Source organism: Labrus bergylta, chromosome 14 (genome assembly GCF_963930695.1).
Source record: "Labrus bergylta chromosome 14, fLabBer1.1, whole genome shotgun sequence".
Classification (NCBI taxonomy): domain Eukaryota; kingdom Metazoa; phylum Chordata; class Actinopteri; order Labriformes; family Labridae; genus Labrus; species Labrus bergylta.
In genome coordinates this window covers 22599338-22620707 of record NC_089208.1, presented here as the reverse complement: position 1 = coordinate 22620707, position 21370 = coordinate 22599338, and the positions used below count along the sequence as shown (strand labels likewise).

General features: G+C 43.9%; 1 protein-coding gene across 8 annotated transcripts in view; it reads left to right on the top strand.

The window, feature by feature from the left end:
* The window catches only part of LOC110001831 (RIMS-binding protein 2), a 72050-nt gene that overhangs the window by 33739 nt on the left and 16941 nt on the right, over positions 1–21370 (top strand). For 6 of the 8 annotated variants that reach the window (XM_065962760.1, XM_065962758.1, XM_065962756.1 and 3 more), the window contains 16 exons: positions 550–717; positions 3471–3554; positions 3697–3786; positions 3930–4052; positions 4147–4251; positions 4489–4539; positions 7709–7889; positions 9075–9164; positions 9668–9873; positions 12203–12309; positions 12385–12494; positions 12582–13460; positions 15705–15731; positions 15937–16088; positions 16230–16706; positions 17075–17461. In XM_065962760.1, coding sequence (XP_065818832.1) covers positions 550–717; positions 3471–3554; positions 3697–3786; positions 3930–4052; positions 4147–4251; positions 4489–4539; positions 7709–7889; positions 9075–9164; positions 9668–9873; positions 12203–12309; positions 12385–12494; positions 12582–13460; positions 15705–15731; positions 15937–16088; positions 16230–16706; positions 17075–17461 — 3237 coding nt within the window. The remainder of the gene's footprint in view (positions 1–549; positions 718–3470; positions 3555–3696; positions 3787–3929; positions 4053–4146; positions 4252–4488; positions 4540–7708; positions 7890–9074; positions 9165–9667; positions 9874–12202; positions 12310–12384; positions 12495–12581; positions 13461–15704; positions 15732–15936; positions 16089–16229; positions 16707–17074; positions 17462–21370) is intronic. The other 2 variants (XM_065962759.1, XM_065962757.1) reach the window with 2 other exon arrangements.

Below are 21370 nucleotides of genomic sequence, written 5' to 3'. Positions count from 1 at the left end.
CTCGTGGCAGAGCGCCCTTGATCCTGTTACTGGGTCATGGCCTTGGCTGCACTAGCACAGTTTTACTCTGAGCATAAGTAGGTTTGCTCTAAAATTAGATCCTGATTCCCGACTCTTAACCCTGAACCAATGTCAGCCTGCCCCCCCACCTGGGTCTGAGGTGGACCAATCATACCATTTATAAAGAAATAATAATGAATGTACTGTAGTTATCGCTTATGAAAAGCAACACAAACATTTAGGTCTTTATCCTTCAACCTAATTAAGAGAACAGAAGTCGGCTGCTTATGTGTTGCTGGAGGGACTCCCCTCCCCCTATTCATTGATTATAGTGGGACCACTGGGAAGAAGGCTTGCTGCTAATCTCTCCCTCACAGTGGGAGGGGTTGGGGGGTGATTCTCAGTATTACTGTGCAGTATTACAATCTCACATACAATCAGCTTTCCACATTTTTAGCATAAGAACCGGAGCTTTTCTGTGCTTACCTTAGATCTTAACTGTTGAAGATTATCTCTGTGAATGTGACTGAGAGTGCATGTCCTGTTCAGGTTGCAGGAGAGACCCCGTGTGTGGTGTTAGATGAAGCTCCATCCAGGTGTGAGAGGACTCCCGGCGAGGAGGAGGAGTCGGGGCTGCAAGTGACGCCCCAACCGGGCCTCAGCCCGACCCCCTCCCATCAGGAGGACCACACAGAGGAGCAGCACCTACAGTTTCTGGTGAGAGCGTCGGACATTACCACACGTAGCGGATACCTCACATCGTTTACTGAGTGCTAACATGCCATTCTTTTATTTTTGATGTATAATTTAAGCATTGGATTCTGTTTAAGATAGCAAAGACACAAAAATGGTTCAGTAAGTAAAGAAGAGGAACAACACCTGCAAACATTTGCTCTCCACTCTGCGTTTACATGTGAAACTGAAGCTCTAATTCAGTGCTGCTGTGCTGTGCTTGAGCTGCCTGCCACTGAAGGAAAAACTATGGTCAGATTTGTTATGTAATGCTGGGATTATTTTGATCTGGTCCCTTGGAAACAGGAGAGTATATTGCCCTCTCTGATTCTACAAGAGGGTCTCATGGCTTACATAGGCCACATTCCCTCTCAGCTCTTTCAGGATGAAAAGTGGAGATTGGACACATTAAGTGATGTTGCTTTTTTTCTATGTTAGAGCACTGACATCGTACATCCATTAGATTTTATATAGTAACAGTAAAAAGCTGCATGTCTCTCCGCCCTCCACCGTGCATGCACATTTTCACGGCTTGTATCCACTCCTCTCCCAGTGCTCACACTAAGAAGCCGATATTTCAGCTGTTTTAACGTGCAGATGTTGATCTTTGAATTTGATGTGCTGCTATGACGTTCTGTTTTCAAACTGCCCTCACATGGTGTGCTCAAATGCATCATTTTTGCACTCACAGCTTTTTCTTTTTTTTACCAAAATCCTGATTAGATCTGCACAAAACTGATAAAGGCAATGAGTGAGTATGTCGCTTACATGAGTGAGGGTTCTGCTGTGTGTCAATGAATGTGGAATTTTCTATAATTATTTCATAGCAAAGGCAGGAACTCAGGAATATAACAGAAAGAGCATCAACAGTCAGACAAAACAGAGAGTAGTCTACAAAAGGTCAAAGCAAAAGGTCAAATGAAGTAAAGTCTGAATGTGGAGGAACTTCATTTAATTATCTGAGCATCATATATTTAGATTAGAAGGGGAACGTGCAGAAAAGAACCTTTCATGGAGGAGGCTTCATTGAGTTACAGTAAAACAAAGTGCACCAGAGGTGAAAAGACTTTGAATAGACACATAATTATAACCATTTTTAACCCTATCACTATATGAGCATTCACATTAAACACATGGCAACAGTCTGAATTTATCACGATTAATTAAAAAAACAACGCCTTCTCTCTCGGCATGTTTATATTTATCCATGTTGTCCAGAGGCCTGTGTGTCATGAACATGCTGCCATACCTTTTCAATGTAGTCGTATGAAGCTACAGCTAACTATCAGTGACTCTCTCTCAGGTTAGTGACAATTTAGAGGAGAATAAAAACAGACATGTTGCAAACACAGGCATTAGATAGAAATAGAAACTGTGAGGTAAAGCTAATACGCACTCTTTATTTTCTTTATTTACACCAGTGGTGTAGTGCAGGCCAGGGTATACCAACCTCTAAATATCTGATTCACACCAATGATTGGTTGACAATATTCAGTGGGATGCTTTAATTATTGTAGGGTTAGGGTTAGGGTTAGGGTTAGGATGGTGAAGGGGTGACCCTCCCATGTGCCTTCCCTGCCTGTAATTGGCCACTCGGCCTGCACTCTGACTAAATATGCAAGAGTAGTGTAATGTTAGCTTACATGTCACATTTATATCAGAGGCAGTTTATCCTCTGCTGGACCGGACACTTAAAAAAACGATTATGGGGAAAGATTAAGAGTATGCCCACTTCTTTAGGCACCACTACACCACTGTTTATCGCAATTTTGCACAATGTTATCGCAGATTTTTTTTCATCCGCTGCAGGCCCATCTGCCAAATGTTTATCTGAGAAACTTTTAAAAAAGTCCCAGTCGCAGTGCTATTGTGTGTGGTTAGGACAACAATAACAAACGCAAAGCAACTTGTGGGGACTTCATAGGAAACAGAAAATGAAGAGGAACTAATCAGATGTTCAGTAAAAAGTTTCTTCTTTTATTGTGAAACAGCTGTGAATTCATTTCTGTTCTAATGAGATCAAATGTCTTTAAAGGTTAGCGTCACAGTCAGGACTGTCACGGAGCAACAAAGAATCATCCCCCGATAAAGAGAGCTCAATCCCAGCTCTTTAGTGCCATGACTGATAAACAATCAAGCAAATCAGCAGCACAGCACACAGATTGCAGTTTAATTATGGTTATTGTCTGGCTGAGCGATCAGCGCAGAGAGTTCTGTCTCTTTCCTCCAGTCAGCTGCTGGTGGTCGACAATTAGCCTGCGTGTCCTGCAGCCTCCCCCACACGCTCACAGTGGTAATACTTGATTGAGGCCCAGAGGCCATGCTGAAATAAGCTGATTTCTCCGATGCTGCTCCTGTATGTAAGCTGCATTTAGAATAATTAAAGGCTGCTAAGCTTGCAATACCTCATTGCTGTGATGTCGGAGGTCAATACAGAACTAGAGCCGGTGTGCTCAGCATTGCTAAATGTAAACACACATCACTTGTCATTCATGATATTCATTATAATTATTCATTTTACGTTCTGCACAGCACTCGATGTGTCTTTGTGTGATGTGTCTGAACTGTTTCAGCCTTCCTTTCATTCGAGCTGTGGAGTGTCTGTCTGTGTTTCTGATGTTGTTCCTTTATGTATAACAGTTTAACCTGCTTTTTAAGATGCAGTAAATTTAGTCATAATAGAACTGAAAATAAGGATGAAGTGAGACTGTCTTCTCATTGTGTTCATGTTTGTTCAGGAAAGTGAGCTGAGTAAGAAGAGAAAAGAATGTGAAAACCTCGAGCATGAAGTAAAGAAGCGTCAGAAGAGATGTCTGGATTTGGTAAGAACTCCTCTTCCTCCAGTGTTTCCTTCTCACACACTCTCTCTCTCTCTCTCGTTGTGCTCCAGTCTGCATTCAACATGAGAATAGTGGACTTTTTCCTGAGTCTTTACCTGAATGTCACCTTGTGCTTTGGTTACAGGAGAGCCAGCTTGAGGATGAGCGAAGCAAAAATGAGCAACTGAAGGAGGAGGCAGATCTCCTCAGGAGGAAGGCACTGCTGATCGACCAGGTCAGTTCCTCCTGCTTGTCCAAAGTTTTTAGAAATGAGCCCAGTTTGTCAAGAAAGACCAGAGAGTTATAGAACAAGATGTCCACGTTACAAAGATAATGATTCAAACTCACTAAATGAGAGAACTTGCTGTCACGTTTCAGACTCGGGCTGAGAATGAGGAGCTGAGGGAAGATCTCTCTGAAGTGACCGCTCAACACAATTCAGTTCTCGAGGAGAACCAGAGACTCCGTGCCAAACTGGAGAACCTAGAGCAGGTCCTAAAGGTGCTGCTTGTGTCAAAAATTCTGTGTGTGTGTTGTTGTAGATGTCACTTTGTTGTTGTTTTGTGATTGAACAAATATAAATCCTTTGTCACAGCATATGCGTGAGGTCGCTGAGCGAAGGCAGCAGTTGGAATTGGAACATGAGCAGGCACTGGCTATCCTTAAGTTCAAACAGGATGAGATCAAACGCTTACAGCGGGTAATGACCTCTTCTGTTCTACACACACACACAAGATTTATTTATTGTTCCAACCCTCATGTGTCTGAGGCTGCTTTTAGACTGATTTGGGGATATTTGGGGTTTTGTCCAGCAGGAGGCATCCTTTCAGCACCAATTAAGCTTTTGAATTAAACAGAGCGTCCTGCATCATGAATTAGACTCATATGAATGAACAGCCAATGTTACACTAACGTTAATGTATTTATTTATCACCAGGCTCAGTTATTTGCCAAGCGGGAGCATGAGGGAGTGGTTCAGATGCTTGAGGTGAGTGTGTAATAAAACACTGTGACTAAAGAGGAAGGAAACAAGTTCATGAGTATTCTACTTTTACTCTCTGAGGGGCTTTCAGGAATTCATGATGATTTTATTACAAACACATAAGAGAGAAGAAATCAGTACACTCGGCCCAAACGTCAGAGAGAGGAGTGTGTGTCCGACTGCCAACTGACTCCATGTTCGACCAGATTACAGAACAGAGTAGTTAATTATTCATGAATCTCCTTAAGATTTAGTTTATTATCATCCTGTGCTAAGCAGACAAAGGAGGTCCCATTGACACTGCAGCAGCATGCTCGAACAGAACAAAGGCCTCTTAACTCGTATCCAAACACCTGACAGAGACACTGCAGGAGAAAATACGTTGCAAAGCACTCATGGGCCGTGAAAACCGTTTGAACAGATGGCGTCTCTGCTGATGTGTAACCTTTTCACTTGTTCTCAGTGTGAGCGTTACACACTTTGAATTCAAAAGAACCCAAGGCAGTCGTTTAGATCTCCTACTTCCTGATTGGCTGCTGATTTTAAATGGGGGGGAGACCTCAAACATGTCATAATCCACACTTGATGACTTTATATGAACGTGTTCTGTCTGTGTCTACGCGTTACGCGCTGTAATGTCATTCACCTTAAATGAAGTTTGCCTTTTATTTTAGGAGTTGACTGAGCTTGTGTTGCGGAGGGAGCTGGTAGAGTATAGTCGCTCCTGTTTTTTTAAAGACTGCTCGTTTCCTCTCTGTTGGTTTGCTTCTCTCGCTTTCTGTCTCTATTTAAACATGAGGAGAAAGTCTCTCTCTCTCTCTCTCTCTCCCCCCCTCCTGGGAATCTGGACTTTGGCACCAGGTCAACAATTTCACAATCTGTTAAAAATAAATCATAATGATTGAGCAGTCATGAAGCAGGTGTTGCAGGGGCCCACCACTCACTGTGCTGATACTGATTCCTACCTGATTCCTCTCACAGAGCTAACTCTCCGATTGCTGTGTTTCTATTTTTATATCTAATGTTCTTTCTTTTCCCAGATCCACTCTATCTCAAGCATGTGTTTACCTTGGTTATCTTTTTTTGTGTTATTCTTTTTGCTAACCAGAGTACACTGGACTGCATGCAGGTACTGTTAACCTAGCCTGCCAGATCTCCTTTTCCAAACTATATACGCTCCTGTCATGAAACCCCCCCCTAGCTCCTGTACATAGAACCACCAAACCCAACTGCCTTTACTCAAATCCTCCAATCGTGTTATGTAGAAATACTTACACTGAACGAAGGGCTAACAGGCCTGCTCTCTTTCAAAATGCTACATGTAGCCACAAAGACCCGTATGATGCATTTGTGTAGGTTCTCCCCACACGTGTGTAAATAAGTCGAGGATCGATGGGTACCCTGTGCAGCTAGAGGAGGAACAGATAACTTGTGATGTGATCAGAGTAATCCAGCGCTCACCAGGATTGTTCAGAGTGACTTTAAAGTTTAATGCATGTATAAACATTGATCTTGAAAGATGTTTGTAAGTAAATATAGTTGCATGAGGCCAGTTAACACTCACTCACTCCAAGCTGCACCGAGCACACTTATCACGAGGGCTTTGATTGGATAGATATAATCTTTATTACTGTAAACTGTACTCATTGCCGAGTCTGGACGCTGTTTTGTTAACGAGTCTTCATCTCGGCTCAGTGAGGCGAGATAACGACAGGCTGCAGACTTCGGCTCTGCAGAGGTGAGAGCTGACAGGAAATGTTGTTCACACAGTTTCGTGCAGAGGCCTACCAGGAAACTCCAAACCGCAACCTGAAGTGAAATAAGCCACATATAGAAACTCAAGAGTTGTGTAGTGTTCCAGAAAATAAACCCTGCTGCTGTGTAGTGAACGCAGTGTAAGACAGAAGCCCGACATGAAACTTCTCATAACCTCTGATTCCCTTTTTTGACGTGTTCTTACTCCTATTTCCCACCTTACCAGAAAACTACCTGTCTCTATTTCCCCTTCATTTTTTCTTTCCTATGAAGGTTGGACTCTTTTGTTTTGAGCTAACAGTTTATCTTGCCTTGTTCTCAGTAACCTAACAACATGTTGTAACTCTCCATTGTTTAGTATGTGTTATGTAAGTAGGGTCAGTCCTAAAATGTAGTTTGTGTTTACCTGTGATTAGTTTCCATAGCTACCTAGTTAGTGGTCATGTAGCTGTAAGAGGTGTCTGCATGACACTGTTTCATTAAGGGACCTTTTATAAACTAGGCTATGACTATATAAGGCAAACAGAAGTGCAGGTCAAAGGCTCTGACGCTGTGTAGGCAGCTTGAAAAAGCTCTTCTTGTTGTGGTTCATAAACATGCAGAAGCAAAACGTGCAAACCGGTCGAGGGGAGGTTAATATAGTTATAAAGGATATTTTTATTGTAAAGATAGGACAGTGGATAGACTCATAAATCAGGGAGAGAGGGAGAGTGGGGAACAACATGCAGGTCGCATTCAAACCCGGGCTGCACGTTCCGCGCACGCACTAACCGCTAGGCTAGGCTACCCACCCTCCATGAATATACTTATTAAAATGTGTGGTTGGGGGGTGATGAATAAATATGCTCTCAGCGAGTCACATTATCTGTGCCATTGCTGAGTGAACAATCAGCTTTGTGAGTTATTTGTCTGGATGGTGCAGACTGCTGAGAAGACTAATGTGAACGCAAACTTAGCCGGTTCTGATATCTTCTGATACATCGCTGTTCCAAACTAAACATCTACGACTCATTTTCCCCCAAAAACACTAAAAATAAAACTTGCTCTGCACTGCTTCATTTGACTGAACCTGTCCACTTATGCACCCTGTGCTCAACTCTGGACAAAATACCACACAAGCAGGTGAAGTGGAATATAAGGTGAGGCAAATATTGAGCAGTGTAACGTTACATGAGTCGGCCATTGCACCTCGAACAGGAATAAATAGCTCCTTATGGCTGAAGAGTGACATTAAAACACTCCTCTTTACGCATATTTAAAGCTTCATCACACATGTACACATACAATTTATGTTATAGTATTCAAAAGGGGGATTTTCATGTTTATTATATATATATATACGATTTATTTATGTATTTTTGTATATTGTTAAGATATTTTTACGTGTGTTCTTGTCCCCTGGCTGTGACGCCATGTGTAGTCAAAGGTGCGCGAGCTGGAGGAGAAATGCCGCAGTCAGAGCGAACAGTTTGGCCTGCTGTCCCAAGAGCTGGAGAAGTTTCGACTGCAGGCATCGAAGGTGGACCTGGCCAGCTGTAGCATCCTCAACAACCCCAGCATCTCTATTCTGACCAATGGGGTGGGCCTGACTACAGAACGAGGTGAGCCATGCCGCCAAGTTGTGGATTTAATCACCAAAATAAAAGCCTGCACAGTCCAGAGTGTTTTAATTTGACCATGGCTTTTGGTTGAGCGTGAGAGGATTCTATTGGCTGTCTCAGTTTCATTTCAGATACATTTTTACAGTTTTACATTGTAGTCAATTTATATTTTTCTCTGGATATTTCAAACTTTTAGGATAAATTGATGTTTGTTTTGTGTGTATTTAAAATATCAAGTCATGCTCTCCTTCCTTTAAGTGCGAATTAACAAAATGCTAATTATCTTAGTGTCGGCTCTTAATGACCCTAAGAAGAGAAGCACAGGTTGTATTCCAGCTTTATTGAGTTATACATTATGGAATGTAAGGTAAAACAAGAATCATACTTTATCATCTTTTTATATTTCATTCAGTTCTAACATGATTCTATAACTCATCATTAAATGGAGCCTGTGAACGAATCACTGCGTCGCTTGGGAAAAGTCTTCTTTTGTGTAAAACATACAAGGCTCGATCTTTTATGTTTTAATGCTGCGAGTTCCCAAGTGGGCTTTCTTTACTGACGCTTTAATTAAAGGCGTTATACATTCCTTTGATTCCAGACAAAATAATGCTTCTGAGGCCCCGTGTCTACCTAGTGTTTTTTTCCGTGCAGAAAGGCGCTGGCTGTGCGCTTGGAAGTGTTTGCATGAAGTGTTGAGAATAAAAGTTCTAATCATCCATCCTGTCTCTATGACAACAGTCTGTTGACAACACCCGCTGTATGACCGACACTGCTCCATTAATTTTTACTGCATGTTTGATATTTGACATCAGACACGGAGCGAGGAGGATGTGAGTACAAGATACGATCCGTAGGTGGCTAAATACGGGGAATATCATACATTTTCAAAAGAGCGCCGGTGATGTCAACAGCACCTTTCTGAAAAGTTGACAGATTTTAAACTTGAGCGCTCGGAGCGGCTGCACAAAAAAGGCAGAGCCCTGGAGAAAAGACGCTGGGTGCCTGCTGCTGCAAACGCTCTCTCCTCATCAAAATGAAAATCCTAGAAAAAAGACGCTGGTGTTCAGAATAAAACGCTAGGTGGACACAGGGCCTTAACCTTTCATTCTGCTTCCAACAGTCCAAATGTAGCTTCTCCAGCTTTCTCTCTCTGTTTCTTCTATGCTGTTCATGTGTTTTTAGACTGCACTGAGGGCCCATGGGACATGGTGTCCCTGGGTGAAATAGCTTTCTGGAGTCTCGAGGGAGGTGACACTCTCTCCTGCCCTGAGGGTAATGATCCGCTCGGTTCTGTCTCTGTGGTTGTGGGCACTGTCACAGTCAGCATGGCATGTTCTCACACATCATCTCACCGTCACAGTTCAGCACGTTAACGGAGCTTTTCTAAAACAGAGCTTTTCTAAAACACTCTTGAGAGCCGCAGCTCGTGGGCTGCAGTGAGAAATGAACCAGTTAAGCCCCTTAACAGTGCTGGTGTGACACAAGGTGTTGTGACCTCTGACCTCAGACAGATGGAGAAAGGATTTTTCCTCCACTGTTTAATCAGCCAGGGTCAACCTTGAGCCGCCTCCTGCATATCAACCGGTGACCTCACCCACCTAGCTGCTCATGGTTTGCTCCAGGTTAACCACTGAGAGGGGCCGGGGTTGTGTGTAAAAGTCTTGGATTATGTATTTATCCTCTTCCCCTCTCTCTCTCTCTCTCTCTCTCTCTCTCTCTCTCTCTCTCTCTCTCTCTCTCTCTCTCTCTCTCTCTCTCTCTCTCTCTCCTGCTAGATGTGGCAGCTGCACTGCGGATGGGGGCCACCCCCCATGCTGCAGGGCTGTCCAGGGTGGAGCGCTCGCCCGTCACCAAGCACAGAGAGCTGCCCACCATCAGCGTTAGCAAGTCAGGCTCCACCTCCAGCAAGTCAGAGACCACACACCTCACCCCCAAGTCTGACACCCATCTCAGCCCGCACAAATCAAGCCCAACGCACGAGGTACAAAATAAATCCACAACATCCTCCAACATTATAATTTTATATTTTTTTCATTATACTGTACTAGGCATCCAAACAGCATCAGAAATGAGTTTTATTATACATTTAAAATATTGTCATCCACGTTTTACAAGTGGTTTATTTAGTTACTCATTTCTAAACAATTGAAATGAATCACTTTCAAACATCTCCTTCTGCCTCGTGATATTCTGACACAGACACTCAGACATGAAACATTACCAACTTTAAAAAGCTAAAAAGAAAAAAAACGATGACAAAATCTTCAGACGAAACTTCCTGTTTTCAGGAGTTGTGTGTTGTGTTTCCCTGAGAGCTAATCGTGTCACTGTCGTATTACTCATATTTAAATTTAATCTTAACTTATTGTAGAAGAAATTATTATGAAGTAAAAGACATTACTGATATTAATGACCTAACGAATCCACCATCTTTTACAACACAGCTCTGATTATCGTTGTTGTATGAACTTTCTAAAACCAGGTTTGTAATGACATGCGGGAAAGGAGCATCAGATTGTACCCATAACCCAGGCTTCCCGCCATGATTGGGAAGTTCAGCCTCTGCACATTGGGGCGCACACACTAACCGCTAGTCCACCCAGCTCCCCAAACATGTAAATGGTATCCACTGGGGTTGTAGATGGCCTAGCGGTTAGGTCCCGCCCCATGTGCAGAGGCTGTGGTCCTCCAGACAAGCGGCCCCGGTTTCAAATCCGACCCGTGGCTATTTTCGCGCATGTCATATACCCTCTCTCTCTCTCTCTCCCTCTCTCTCTCTCTCTCTGTGAAACAAAAACAAGCTGTATTGATAGTTCTTCTTCTGTTCAAGCTGCCAATGATAGTATAGTACAGATAGGAAATCAAAAGAAGACACACACACACCACTGAGTGGATGCTGGAACCAACATGAACAGTCATAAAGAAGGAAGAAGGTCTGCACACCAGGGCGTAAAAGGACTTATTGAGCAACAACATGCTCCTCCTCAGATTTGAGACTGTTATAAGAGAGTTACAAATGTTAAAAAGAATAGATTTTGAAGATGAAAGCTGTAGGTTGTAGTTTCTTTGCTGAGCCAACCCTGTGAAGACTGTGTTCTTCTTTCCTTCAGCAGCCTCGCATTCAACTCTCCGTGAAACGTTAATCAGAAAATAGAAACAGCAGCTCTGCATCCTGTGTGCTGTGAATTACTCCGTACAAATCAGACACAACGACAGGCTACAAAAGTAATCCCTTCTAAAAGTAGTCGATCTGTAAGCTGAAGATCTGCATGATTTTAAATATCGTGAAGAGGAATCTGTATTAAATTGAGTTTCATCTTTAAACATTTAAATGACTGCTGCTGTACGACTAAAAACCTCCAGCCATTCTTGAAATTATTTTTCTTTTACCTGCATTTACTGTGTGTATTTTCATATTTGTGTCAACTTTAAACCCTGGCTGTAGGTTTGTAAAAAAGCTGCTTTCTTCTCTGTGTTCTCTCCGCTTATGTCACTGTGCAGGAACTCCTGCCTGCAGCTCTTCTGCTTTCTTTGTATCCACATAGGCAGGCAGATTGCTCATCAAGATTACCAAGACAGCCATGCACGATCACATTGATTGTGTGGATTTAATGGATTAAAAAGCCCTCCTTAACCTCTCTGTCATCACACGCGAGTACACACTGTAGCTGAATATAAACCAACGCTTCCTCTGCTCAGTCAGGACACAAGTCTGTCGCCATGTTTTTTTAGAGTCAGGGTGTGGTCTCACACAGCAGACAGGTTGGTGGTCTCCCCCTCTAGTCTGCACACTGTTCAATTAAACTCATATTTAGCGAGATAATCCACTCACCTCTGTGGATTATGAAGGTTACACAGTAGTAGTTGTAAGTGATTATCCTTAAAAAGGTTTTCCCAAGCGAGCTATAAATAAATCTCTTTCATTGTATTTAGTGGAACAGCTATGAATGAAAACATCAAGGTGATCCTGTAGTCACCACTGTGACTCACTGATAGTCACTAGAGTGGATCAGTGCATCTGTGATAGTCACTCAACATGTGAACACTCATGCATAGTCGATATAACTACTTCTGGACAAACAGGAGGGGACTCTTGAGGCCATACCTTTCCTAATAATTACAACACTGAGTTCGATTTGATCGACTTTGTGATCAGGAATCAAGCGCTACTTACAGCCCACAGTCCAGACTTTTAAAGTGTTCATAACCACATTTGATCACAAGTTTTAAAGTTGCTTTAAGTTTACACAGGCAGTGTAAGGATGGGCTAAAGACTTGTGAGATTCACTTTTTGCTCTTGGTGTTTTCAGGTGGACACTGCCAGTGAAGTGGAGGAGCTGGACATCGACATGGCGCCAGCACCTTACACAGCCAGCAGAGGAGCGGCAAAGCTTCAGGTTTTCATCGCAAGATACAGGTAAGTAAACTCAGTTCATCAGCTGACTGTTAATATCTGAGGAAGATAACTTCCTGTTGTATTTCTTTTCAACAGCTATAATCCATATGATGGTCCCAATGACAACCCTGAAGTGGAGCTTCCTCTCACTGCTGGAGAATACATCTACGTGTACGGAGACATGGACGATGATGGCTTCTATGAAGGTGAGTCTGAAGTTTGACTTGTTGACTCTATAATCTAATATTTATGTCTTTACAATGCATTCATTGTTTCATTTGTGTCCCTTACAGGTGAGCTCATGGACGGTCGGAGAGGGCTGGTCCCCTCTAACTTTGTGGAACGTGTGTCAGACGACGATGTGATGAGCGGCGCCCACCACACAGAGACAGGAGACGCTACTCACAACTCCCTGCTAGACAGCAGCCTGCACAGTGCCAGCCACCAGCATCACCTCCACCTGGGCGTCAGCGCCTCAGGAAGAACAGAGGCCCATACTCCCTCTGGCCCTGCCTCAGCCCCCTCAGACTCAGCATCGGCCTTGGCTGTCCCAGCCCCCCTCACTAACGGCCTGGACTTGGATTTGGAGGAGGTGGGAGTGGACGTTGTGCCTTACCCACGAAAACTCACCCTCATAAAGCAGCTTGCCAAGAGCATCATCATTGGCTGGGACCCTCCGCTGGTGCCGGCTGGGTGGGGCAATGTGTGGAGCTATAATGTGTATGTGGACCAGGAGTTGAGGCTCAATGTGCCCTTCGGTTCCCAGACCAAAGCAGTGCTTGAGCGGCTGGACATAAACCTCAAGGCCTACCGTGTGTCAGTGCAGAGCCTGACGGAGAAGGGCCTCTCAGACCAGCTGCGCTGCAGCATGCTGGTGGGTCGGGACGTTTGTGTGGCGCCCACGCAGTTGCGTGTGGAAAGGATAACTGCCACCTCTGCCAACCTGACCTGGCTGCCCAGTAACAGTAACTATGTGCACATTGTGTCCTTGAATGAGGAGGAGTGTGAGCTGGTGAAGGCTGGCTGCTACTCGCTGTGCCTCAATAACCTCTTGCCGAGCCTGCAGTACACAGTCAAAGTGGAGGCGCGGCCGCACCGCACGCCATGGGAGCTACCTGTGGAGCGACGTGAACACAGAAGCGCTACAGTCACCTTCAACACGCTGATGGCAGGTCAGGATTCAGTGGTTTATTTATTATGAGATGTTCTCTAACATGCTCGCTGCCCTTACACATAATGTATTGGTCATGAATGAGTGACTAAAGTTAGATCTTAGTAGATACATAAAGGATCTTCTTCAGCTGCTTGGTCCAGCGATTTCCTTGACATATTTTTTACTTCTAACCATCATGTGGTGACAGTGTTTTCAGGTTACTTTATAGACATTTACAGTGCTTAAAGTTTGTGATCATTGAGGCGATCACATTCACCATTAGTTCCACATGGTGACCCCCTCCCATGCTCGTATGTTCCTACAACGTCTAGCTGATGTGTGAAACTCACGTTTACTTTTTCATATAAGTGTGAAACTTGGTATGCTTGTGTCAGCTTATGTCCATCTAATTATGCAAATCACATTAACTGAAAGCGTTAAGTTAAATGGTTTCAAATGTCTTGAATCCATGGAAAAGGCATATATGGTGCAACACTGTCCTCCCTGGTAAACCACTTTGTGCAGCAGGTGTTCATCTTAAGAGATGCCACAGTCACAAATTACTCCCATTGATTTACAAACTCATGACATCACCAGTGTCACCAACTGAACAAAACGTTTCAATAGAGAAGATACTCGTCACTGATGCTCAGTATCTGTACAGCACTCCCTTTGACAGCTGCTTGAAGGTGTGTAGATTAGAGATGTTACCTCAAGATGTTGCTACTAATCCTCCACTAATCTTAAAATCAGCAGTTGGATCCTCCGCACCTTCAGTCCGCATTTCAAAGTGTTTCTGGGCAAAAAAAGGGTTAGGGTTAATTATTATTAACCCTAACCCTTATTATTAGTCTCTGAGGTAGAGAGAGAGTGAGAGTGTAACCTTAGTAAGTTACAAATGAGAGGATTCAGGATCCAAGGTCCCAATTGGTTTCCCATGTGTTGTTTCTGACAGAATATTCCAGATTCTAGCCCTCGTTCTCAGAGAATGGGATTCAGTTCTCACACAGTCTCTTATTTTGCCATGAACTACTCACTGAAACATTTCATTAGGTTGAACCATTGTAATCACTGACCATGCAAACATAAAGGTAGACACCATCTTTTCTGTAATCTCATGTGGATTCTAGGAGATATGATCATTAGATAAAATGGCCACCATTAGCCTGGATCCATGTCGGAAAATGGCTTGATTCCCCAAATTTGACAAGTATACAAAGTTTCATGGTTTTATGAAAGGAAAGTAAAACATATAACTGCGACTTTCTTACAGCCCACTGCTGGTTCGTCTTTGCTCTCACAGGTTCTTTTTTTTTTTTTTGATTTGATTTGATTTATTTATTTGCTCACAACAAAACACACAACAAAAAATATTTACTCATAATGCTGAAACACTGTTCATGAGCAAATAGGAGCAGGAAGAAAAAAACTTTTAATACTGCCCCTTTCCTAATAACACAAGATACTGTTTAACAGAATAAGATGGCTAACCTGTTGTTTTCTCTTTCTTTCACAAAACAAGAAATAGATCAAAAATATAGAAACAATCAAATACAATCAGTTAGATTAACTCAATACATTCATAATTTCCCAGAACCTTTTCTTTCTTCACTTGGACTTTGCCCAGTTCCATGTTTTTGTTGTTTTTAAGTTTTATTTTTGGGCGGTTTTGTATAGCACAGCTGACAAGAGACAGGAAACAATGGGAGGAGAGAGTGGGGGGTGACATGAAGCAAAGGCCGAGGCCAAATGTGAACCCACGGCCGCCGCAATGAGGACTACAAGGGCGCTGCTAGGCTATCCGGCCCCCTGCACAGTCCTATGTTAACAAATGAGCTGTTGACTCCAAAAACCTCCGAATTAGATGTTCTATAATCAGTGATGGTGATTCTGTATCTCCCACACGGACATCTGTTTGTTCATGAGAGCTGCTCCAACCTGCCTCTCCTTAGTTAGACAGCTACAGCACCTTGATACAGGATGGATCAAAGGGAAGTCAAACAGGAGACTGGATTGGTCATGTTGACTGATTCCACACCAATATGATCAAACATTTCTACCGAGGATACGAGTCCTGTCCTGTTACTGTAGGAAGCTTTTCAATCTAAAGATATTGATATTTTCCTTCCTACCCAAAAGTAATTGCAGTAAAATTGCAGTTTTACTTATTTTTCATGAATAACTCAGAACCCTATAGATGCATATGTGATGAGTGTCTTTCCAGTTTTGTGTTTCTCTAAATAATATTTCAAATTTGCTTAAGTTTCATGCCAACTGTCTGGGAACTCAGGTATTCGGTTTTCTGAATTTCTCAATGTTCTTTTAGAGTATTAGTTAGTATTTATTCTCAGTAGAGTCACATGCCCATCGTGAAAATATCCCCCTATTCTGAGTACTGTACCTTCAATATGATTCAATCACTTGGTCCTTCACTGAAACATTTCTCTGTCTTTTGCTTGTTCCTGGCTGTGCTGTGATGCGTTGGATACCTGTAGGCCCCCCTGATGCTCCTTTGGACTTGCAGCTGGAGCAGGGACCCTCCCCTGGGATCGCTCTTGTCAGCTGGCTGCCGGTCACTATAGATGCTGCTGGGACCTCCAATGGAGTGCGTGTAACTGGATACACTATTTATGCTGACAGGAAAAAGGCAAGAACTTTTTTGTTGCACTTTAACATTCCTTTTATACCTAGCAATGCATTGTGTTTCAATTTAAGTATAGATATATGTTTTTCAATGCCATTGTGATGTGGTAAATTAAAAAAGGTATCTGTTGTTCTCCTATCAAAGGTGCTGGAGGTGTCTTCCCCAACAGCCGGCAGTGCCCTGCTGGGCCCCTCTCAGATTCAGTCTCTGCAGGCAGCTCAGGATCTCACTGTCCGCACAATGTCTGCCCATGGGGAGTCCTGTGACTCTATGCCTGTCAATGTGCCCTCTAAGCTGGCTGCCATCATGTCAGGTCCAGCCGTCATCACCCCAGTCGTGCCACCCCTACCCTGCACCCCTGCAGGCTGTAGCAACCTGCCCCCTCCGCCGTCCTACGGGAACTCTGCTGCCAAAGTCTCTGTGCTGCCCAGCTCTATGCCATCAGACTCTTATTACTCAGGCCTCGTCATAGAGGCTGATGCCAACCCTCCTAATGCTCTCCACTCAGAAGATCGTCTCTTATACGCCTCTTATGTGAGGGCCTGGGCCAACCCGTCTTCTGCTGCTGCCTTGGCTGCGTGTGAGGCCTCATTACCAATGGCCTCCACCATTACTTCCATGGTATGCTATCCTGGCATTTATATGAGATGAATTTAGTCTTTAGTGTCAAGCTTTTGGCCAAAAGGCACTGGTGCTTGTCGTTCTGTATTGTTTGGTGTCATTGGGGAGAAAATCAAGGTGCCACTCAAACATAAGCTTCTGTACCTGAAGGTTCTTTTAAAATTTGAACTAAACACAAACATGATGCCCATATATCAGTTACTCTTTCTATATGTATCTTCTTTCTCCATTGTAAACAAGCTTCTATATTAAACATACTTAAATATTATTTTTCTTTCTCGGCAGACATTGTCAAACTTTAAAATCTGTGTTCTGCATGGATCATTTCTATTTAATAGGGCTTAATTGTCCCTATTTCTTGTCTCCAGGTTCATGTGACCTCCCCCATCACCTCAGCGCCTCCACCATGTCCAGTAGCAGCACCTACTGCTCCTGCACCATCGGCAGTAACAGAAGCAGCAGTAGCGTTGCAGCAGCGCAGAGACACTGACAGCCCTGGAACAATACGCCCTTTCCCTTCCATCACAGAGTTCATTGAGGACCCCAGTGCCAAGCTCGAGATCCCTGAGCGCATCCCCACTCCGCCCAAAGCCCCCATCACAGACCTCCTTAACCCTCAGGACACTAACCTCCACCGACGCCCTGTTTCACCGCTGGAGTCCGAGGCAGAGGAGGAGCGAGAGAATACCCGTCTGGTGTCCATGGAAGACTTCTTACAACAGGACCAGGAGCCAGAGTTCTGCAGCAGGCAGCAGGTCAGTCACAATGTTTGGTACCATTTGATACTGCAAACTGCAGAAGTGTCTGTAACTTTAAGAGTTAACTGAGTCTGATCAGTGGTGAGGACTGAGCTGAAAGGTGGTTCACAGGTGCTAGAATGTTTGTTGGTTTGTTTGTTAGCCTCTGGATTAAACAGCAGCTACTCTTCTTTGGGTCTCAATATGACAATATTACATTAGTTAGATTACATAAGTGCACATCCATTGTATGTCCTTGCACAGTGAAACCGAAATATTTCTTCCCATTGCAAGGAAATGGAAGACAATCAACTATTTTCTATTCTATTCTATGAATCACCATTATGCTCACAATATGAACTGTGTGTTAAACTGATGATCAGCAATCACCCCGGCACCCTCAAATTTAAATTACCAAGGTTTTAACATGTTATCTCTCAAGCTATAGACAGGACTGTTACTGGACTGTTACTGGACTGTTACTGGACTGTTGTTAGACTGTTACTGGACTGTTACTGGACTATTACTGGACTGTTACTGGACTGTTGGTAGACTGTTACTGGACTATTACTGGACTATTACTGGACTGTTACTGGACTGTTGGTGGACTGTTACTGGACTGTTACTGGACTATTACTGGACTGTTGGTGGACTGTTGGTGGACTGTTACTGGACTGTTGGTGGACTGTTACTGGACTGTTACTGGACTGTTGGTGGACTGTTACTGGACTATTACTGGACTGTTGGTGGACTGTTACTGGACTGTTACTGGACTGTTGGTGGACTGTTGGTGGACTATTACTGGACTGTTACTGGACTGTTACTGGACTATTACTGGACTGTTGGTGGACTGTTACTGGACTGTTGGTAGACTGTTACTGGACTATTACTGGACTATTACTGGACTGTTACTGGACTGTTGGTGGACTGTTACTGGACTGTTACTGGACTATTACTGGACTGTTGGTGGACTGTTGGTGGACTGTTGGTGGACTGTTACTGGACTGTTGGTGGACTATTACTGGACTGTTACTGGACTGTTGGTGGACTGTTACTGGACTATTACTGGACTGTTGGTGGACTGTTACTGGACTGTTACTGGACTGTTGGTGGACTGTTGGTGGACTATTACTGGACTGTTACTGGACTGTTACTGGACTATTACTGGACTGTTGGTGGACTGTTACTGGACTGTTGGTGGACTGTTACTGGACTGTTACTGGACTGTTACTGGACTGTTACTGGACTATTACTGGACTGTTGGTGGACTGTTACTGGACTGTTGGTGGACTATTACTGGACTGTTACTGGACTATTACTGGACTGTTACTGGACTGTTGGTGGACTGTTACTGGACTGTTACTGGACGGTTACTGGACTGTTGGTAGACTGTTACTGGACTGTTACTGGACTGTTGGTAGACTGTTACTGGACTGTTGGTGGACTGTTACTGGACTGTTGGTGGACTGTTACTGGACTGTTGGTAGACTGTTACTGGACTGTTACTGGACTGTTGGTAGACTGTTACTGGACTGTTGGTGGACTGTTACTGGACTGTTGGTAGACTGTTACTGGACTGTTGGTAGACTGTTACTGGACTGTTACTGGACTATTACTGGACTGTTACTGGACTGTTGGTAGACTGTTACTGGACTGTTGGTGGACTGTTACTGGACTGTTACTGGACTGTTACTGGACTATTACTGGACTGTTGGTAGACTGTTGGTGGACTGTTACTGGACTGTTGGTGGACTATTACTGGACTGTTACTGGACTGTTGGTGGACTGTTACTGGACTATTACTGGACTGTTGGTGGACTGTTACTGGACTGTTGGTGGACTGTTGGTGGACTATTACTGGACTGTTACTGGACTGTTACTGGACTGTTACTGGACTGTTGGTGGACTGTTACTGGACTGTTGGTGGACTGTTACTGGACTGTTACTGGACTATTACTGGACTGTTACTGGACTGTTACTGGACTATTACTGGACTGTTGGTGGACTGTTACTGGACTGTTACTGGACTGTTGGTGGACTATTACTGGACTGTTACTGGACTATTACTGGACTGTTACTGGACTGTTGGTGGACTGTTACTGGACTGTTACTGGACGGTTACTGGACTGTTGGTAGACTGTTACTGGACTATTACTGGACTATTACTGGACTGTTACTGGACGGTTACTGGACTGTTGGTAGACTGTTACTGGACTGTTACTGGACTATTACTGGACTGTTGGTGGACTGTTACTGGACTGTTGGTGGACTATTACTGGACTGTTACTGGACTGTTGGTGGACTGTTACTGGACTATTACTGGACTGTTGGTGGACTGTTACTGGACTGTTACTGGACTGTTGGTGGACTGTTGGTGGACTATTACTGGACTGTTACTGGACTGTTACTGGACTATTACTGGACTGTTGGTGGACTGTTACTGGACTGTTGGTGGACTGTTACTGGACTGTTACTGGACTATTACTGGACTGTTACTGGACTGTTACTGGACTGTTACTGGACTATTACTGGACTGTTGGTGGACTGTTACTGGACTGTTACTGGACTGTTGGTGGACTATTACTGGACTGTTACTGGACTATTACTGGACTGTTACTGGACTGTTGGTGGACTGTTACTGGACTGTTACTGGACGGTTACTGGACTGTTGGTAGACTGTTACTGGACTGTTACTGGACTGTTGGTAGACTGTTACTGGACTGTTGGTGGACTGTTACTGGACTGTTGGTGGACTGTTACTGGACTGTTACTGGACTGTTGGTAGACTGTTACTGGACTGTTACTGGACTGTTGGTAGACTGTTACTGGACTGTTGGTGGACTGTTACTGGACTGTTGGTAGACTGTTACTGGACTGTTGGTAGACTGTTACTGGACTATTACTGGACTGTTACTGGACTGTTGGTGGACTGTTACTGGACTGTTACTGGACTGTTACTGGACTATTACTGGACTGTTGGTAGACTGTTGGTGGACTGTTACTGGACTGTTACTGGACTGTTGGTGGACTATTACTGGACTGTTACTGGACTGTTGGTGGACTGTTACTGGACTATTACTGGACTGTTGGTGGACTGTTACTGGACTGTTGGTGGACTGTTGGTGGACTATTACTGGACTGTTACTGGACTGTTACTGGACTGTTACTGGACTGTTGGTGGACTGTTACTGGACTGTTGGTGGACTGTTACTGGACTGTTACTGGACTATTACTGGACTGTTACTGGACTGTTACTGGACTGTTACTGGACTATTACTGGACTGTTGGTGGACTGTTACTGGACTGTTACTGGACTGTTGGTGGACTATTACTGGACTGTTACTGGACTATTACTGGACTGTTACTGGACTGTTGGTGGACTGTTACTGGACTGTTACTGGACGGTTACTGGACTGTTGGTAGACTGTTACTGGACTGTTACTGGACTGTTGGTAGACTGTTACTGGACTGTTACTGGACTGTTGGTAGACTGTTACTGGACTGTTGGTGGACTGTTACTGGACTGTTGGTAGACTGTTACTGGACTGTTGGTAGACTGTTACTGGACTGTTACTGGACTATTACTGGACTGTTACTGGACTGTTGGTAGACTGTTACTGGACTGTTGGTGGACTGTTACTGGACTGTTACTGGACTGTTACTGGACTATTACTGGACTGTTGGTAGACTGTTGGTGGACTGTTACTGGACTGTTGGTGGACTGTTACTGGACTGTTACTGGACTGTTGGTGGACTATTACTGGACTGTTACTGGACTATTACTGGACTGTTACTGGACTGTTGGTGGACTGTTACTGGACTGTTACTGGACGGTTACTGGACTGTTGGTAGACTGTTACTGGACTGTTACTGGACTGTTGGTGGACTGTTACTGGACTGTTGGTGGACTGTTACTGGACTGTTACT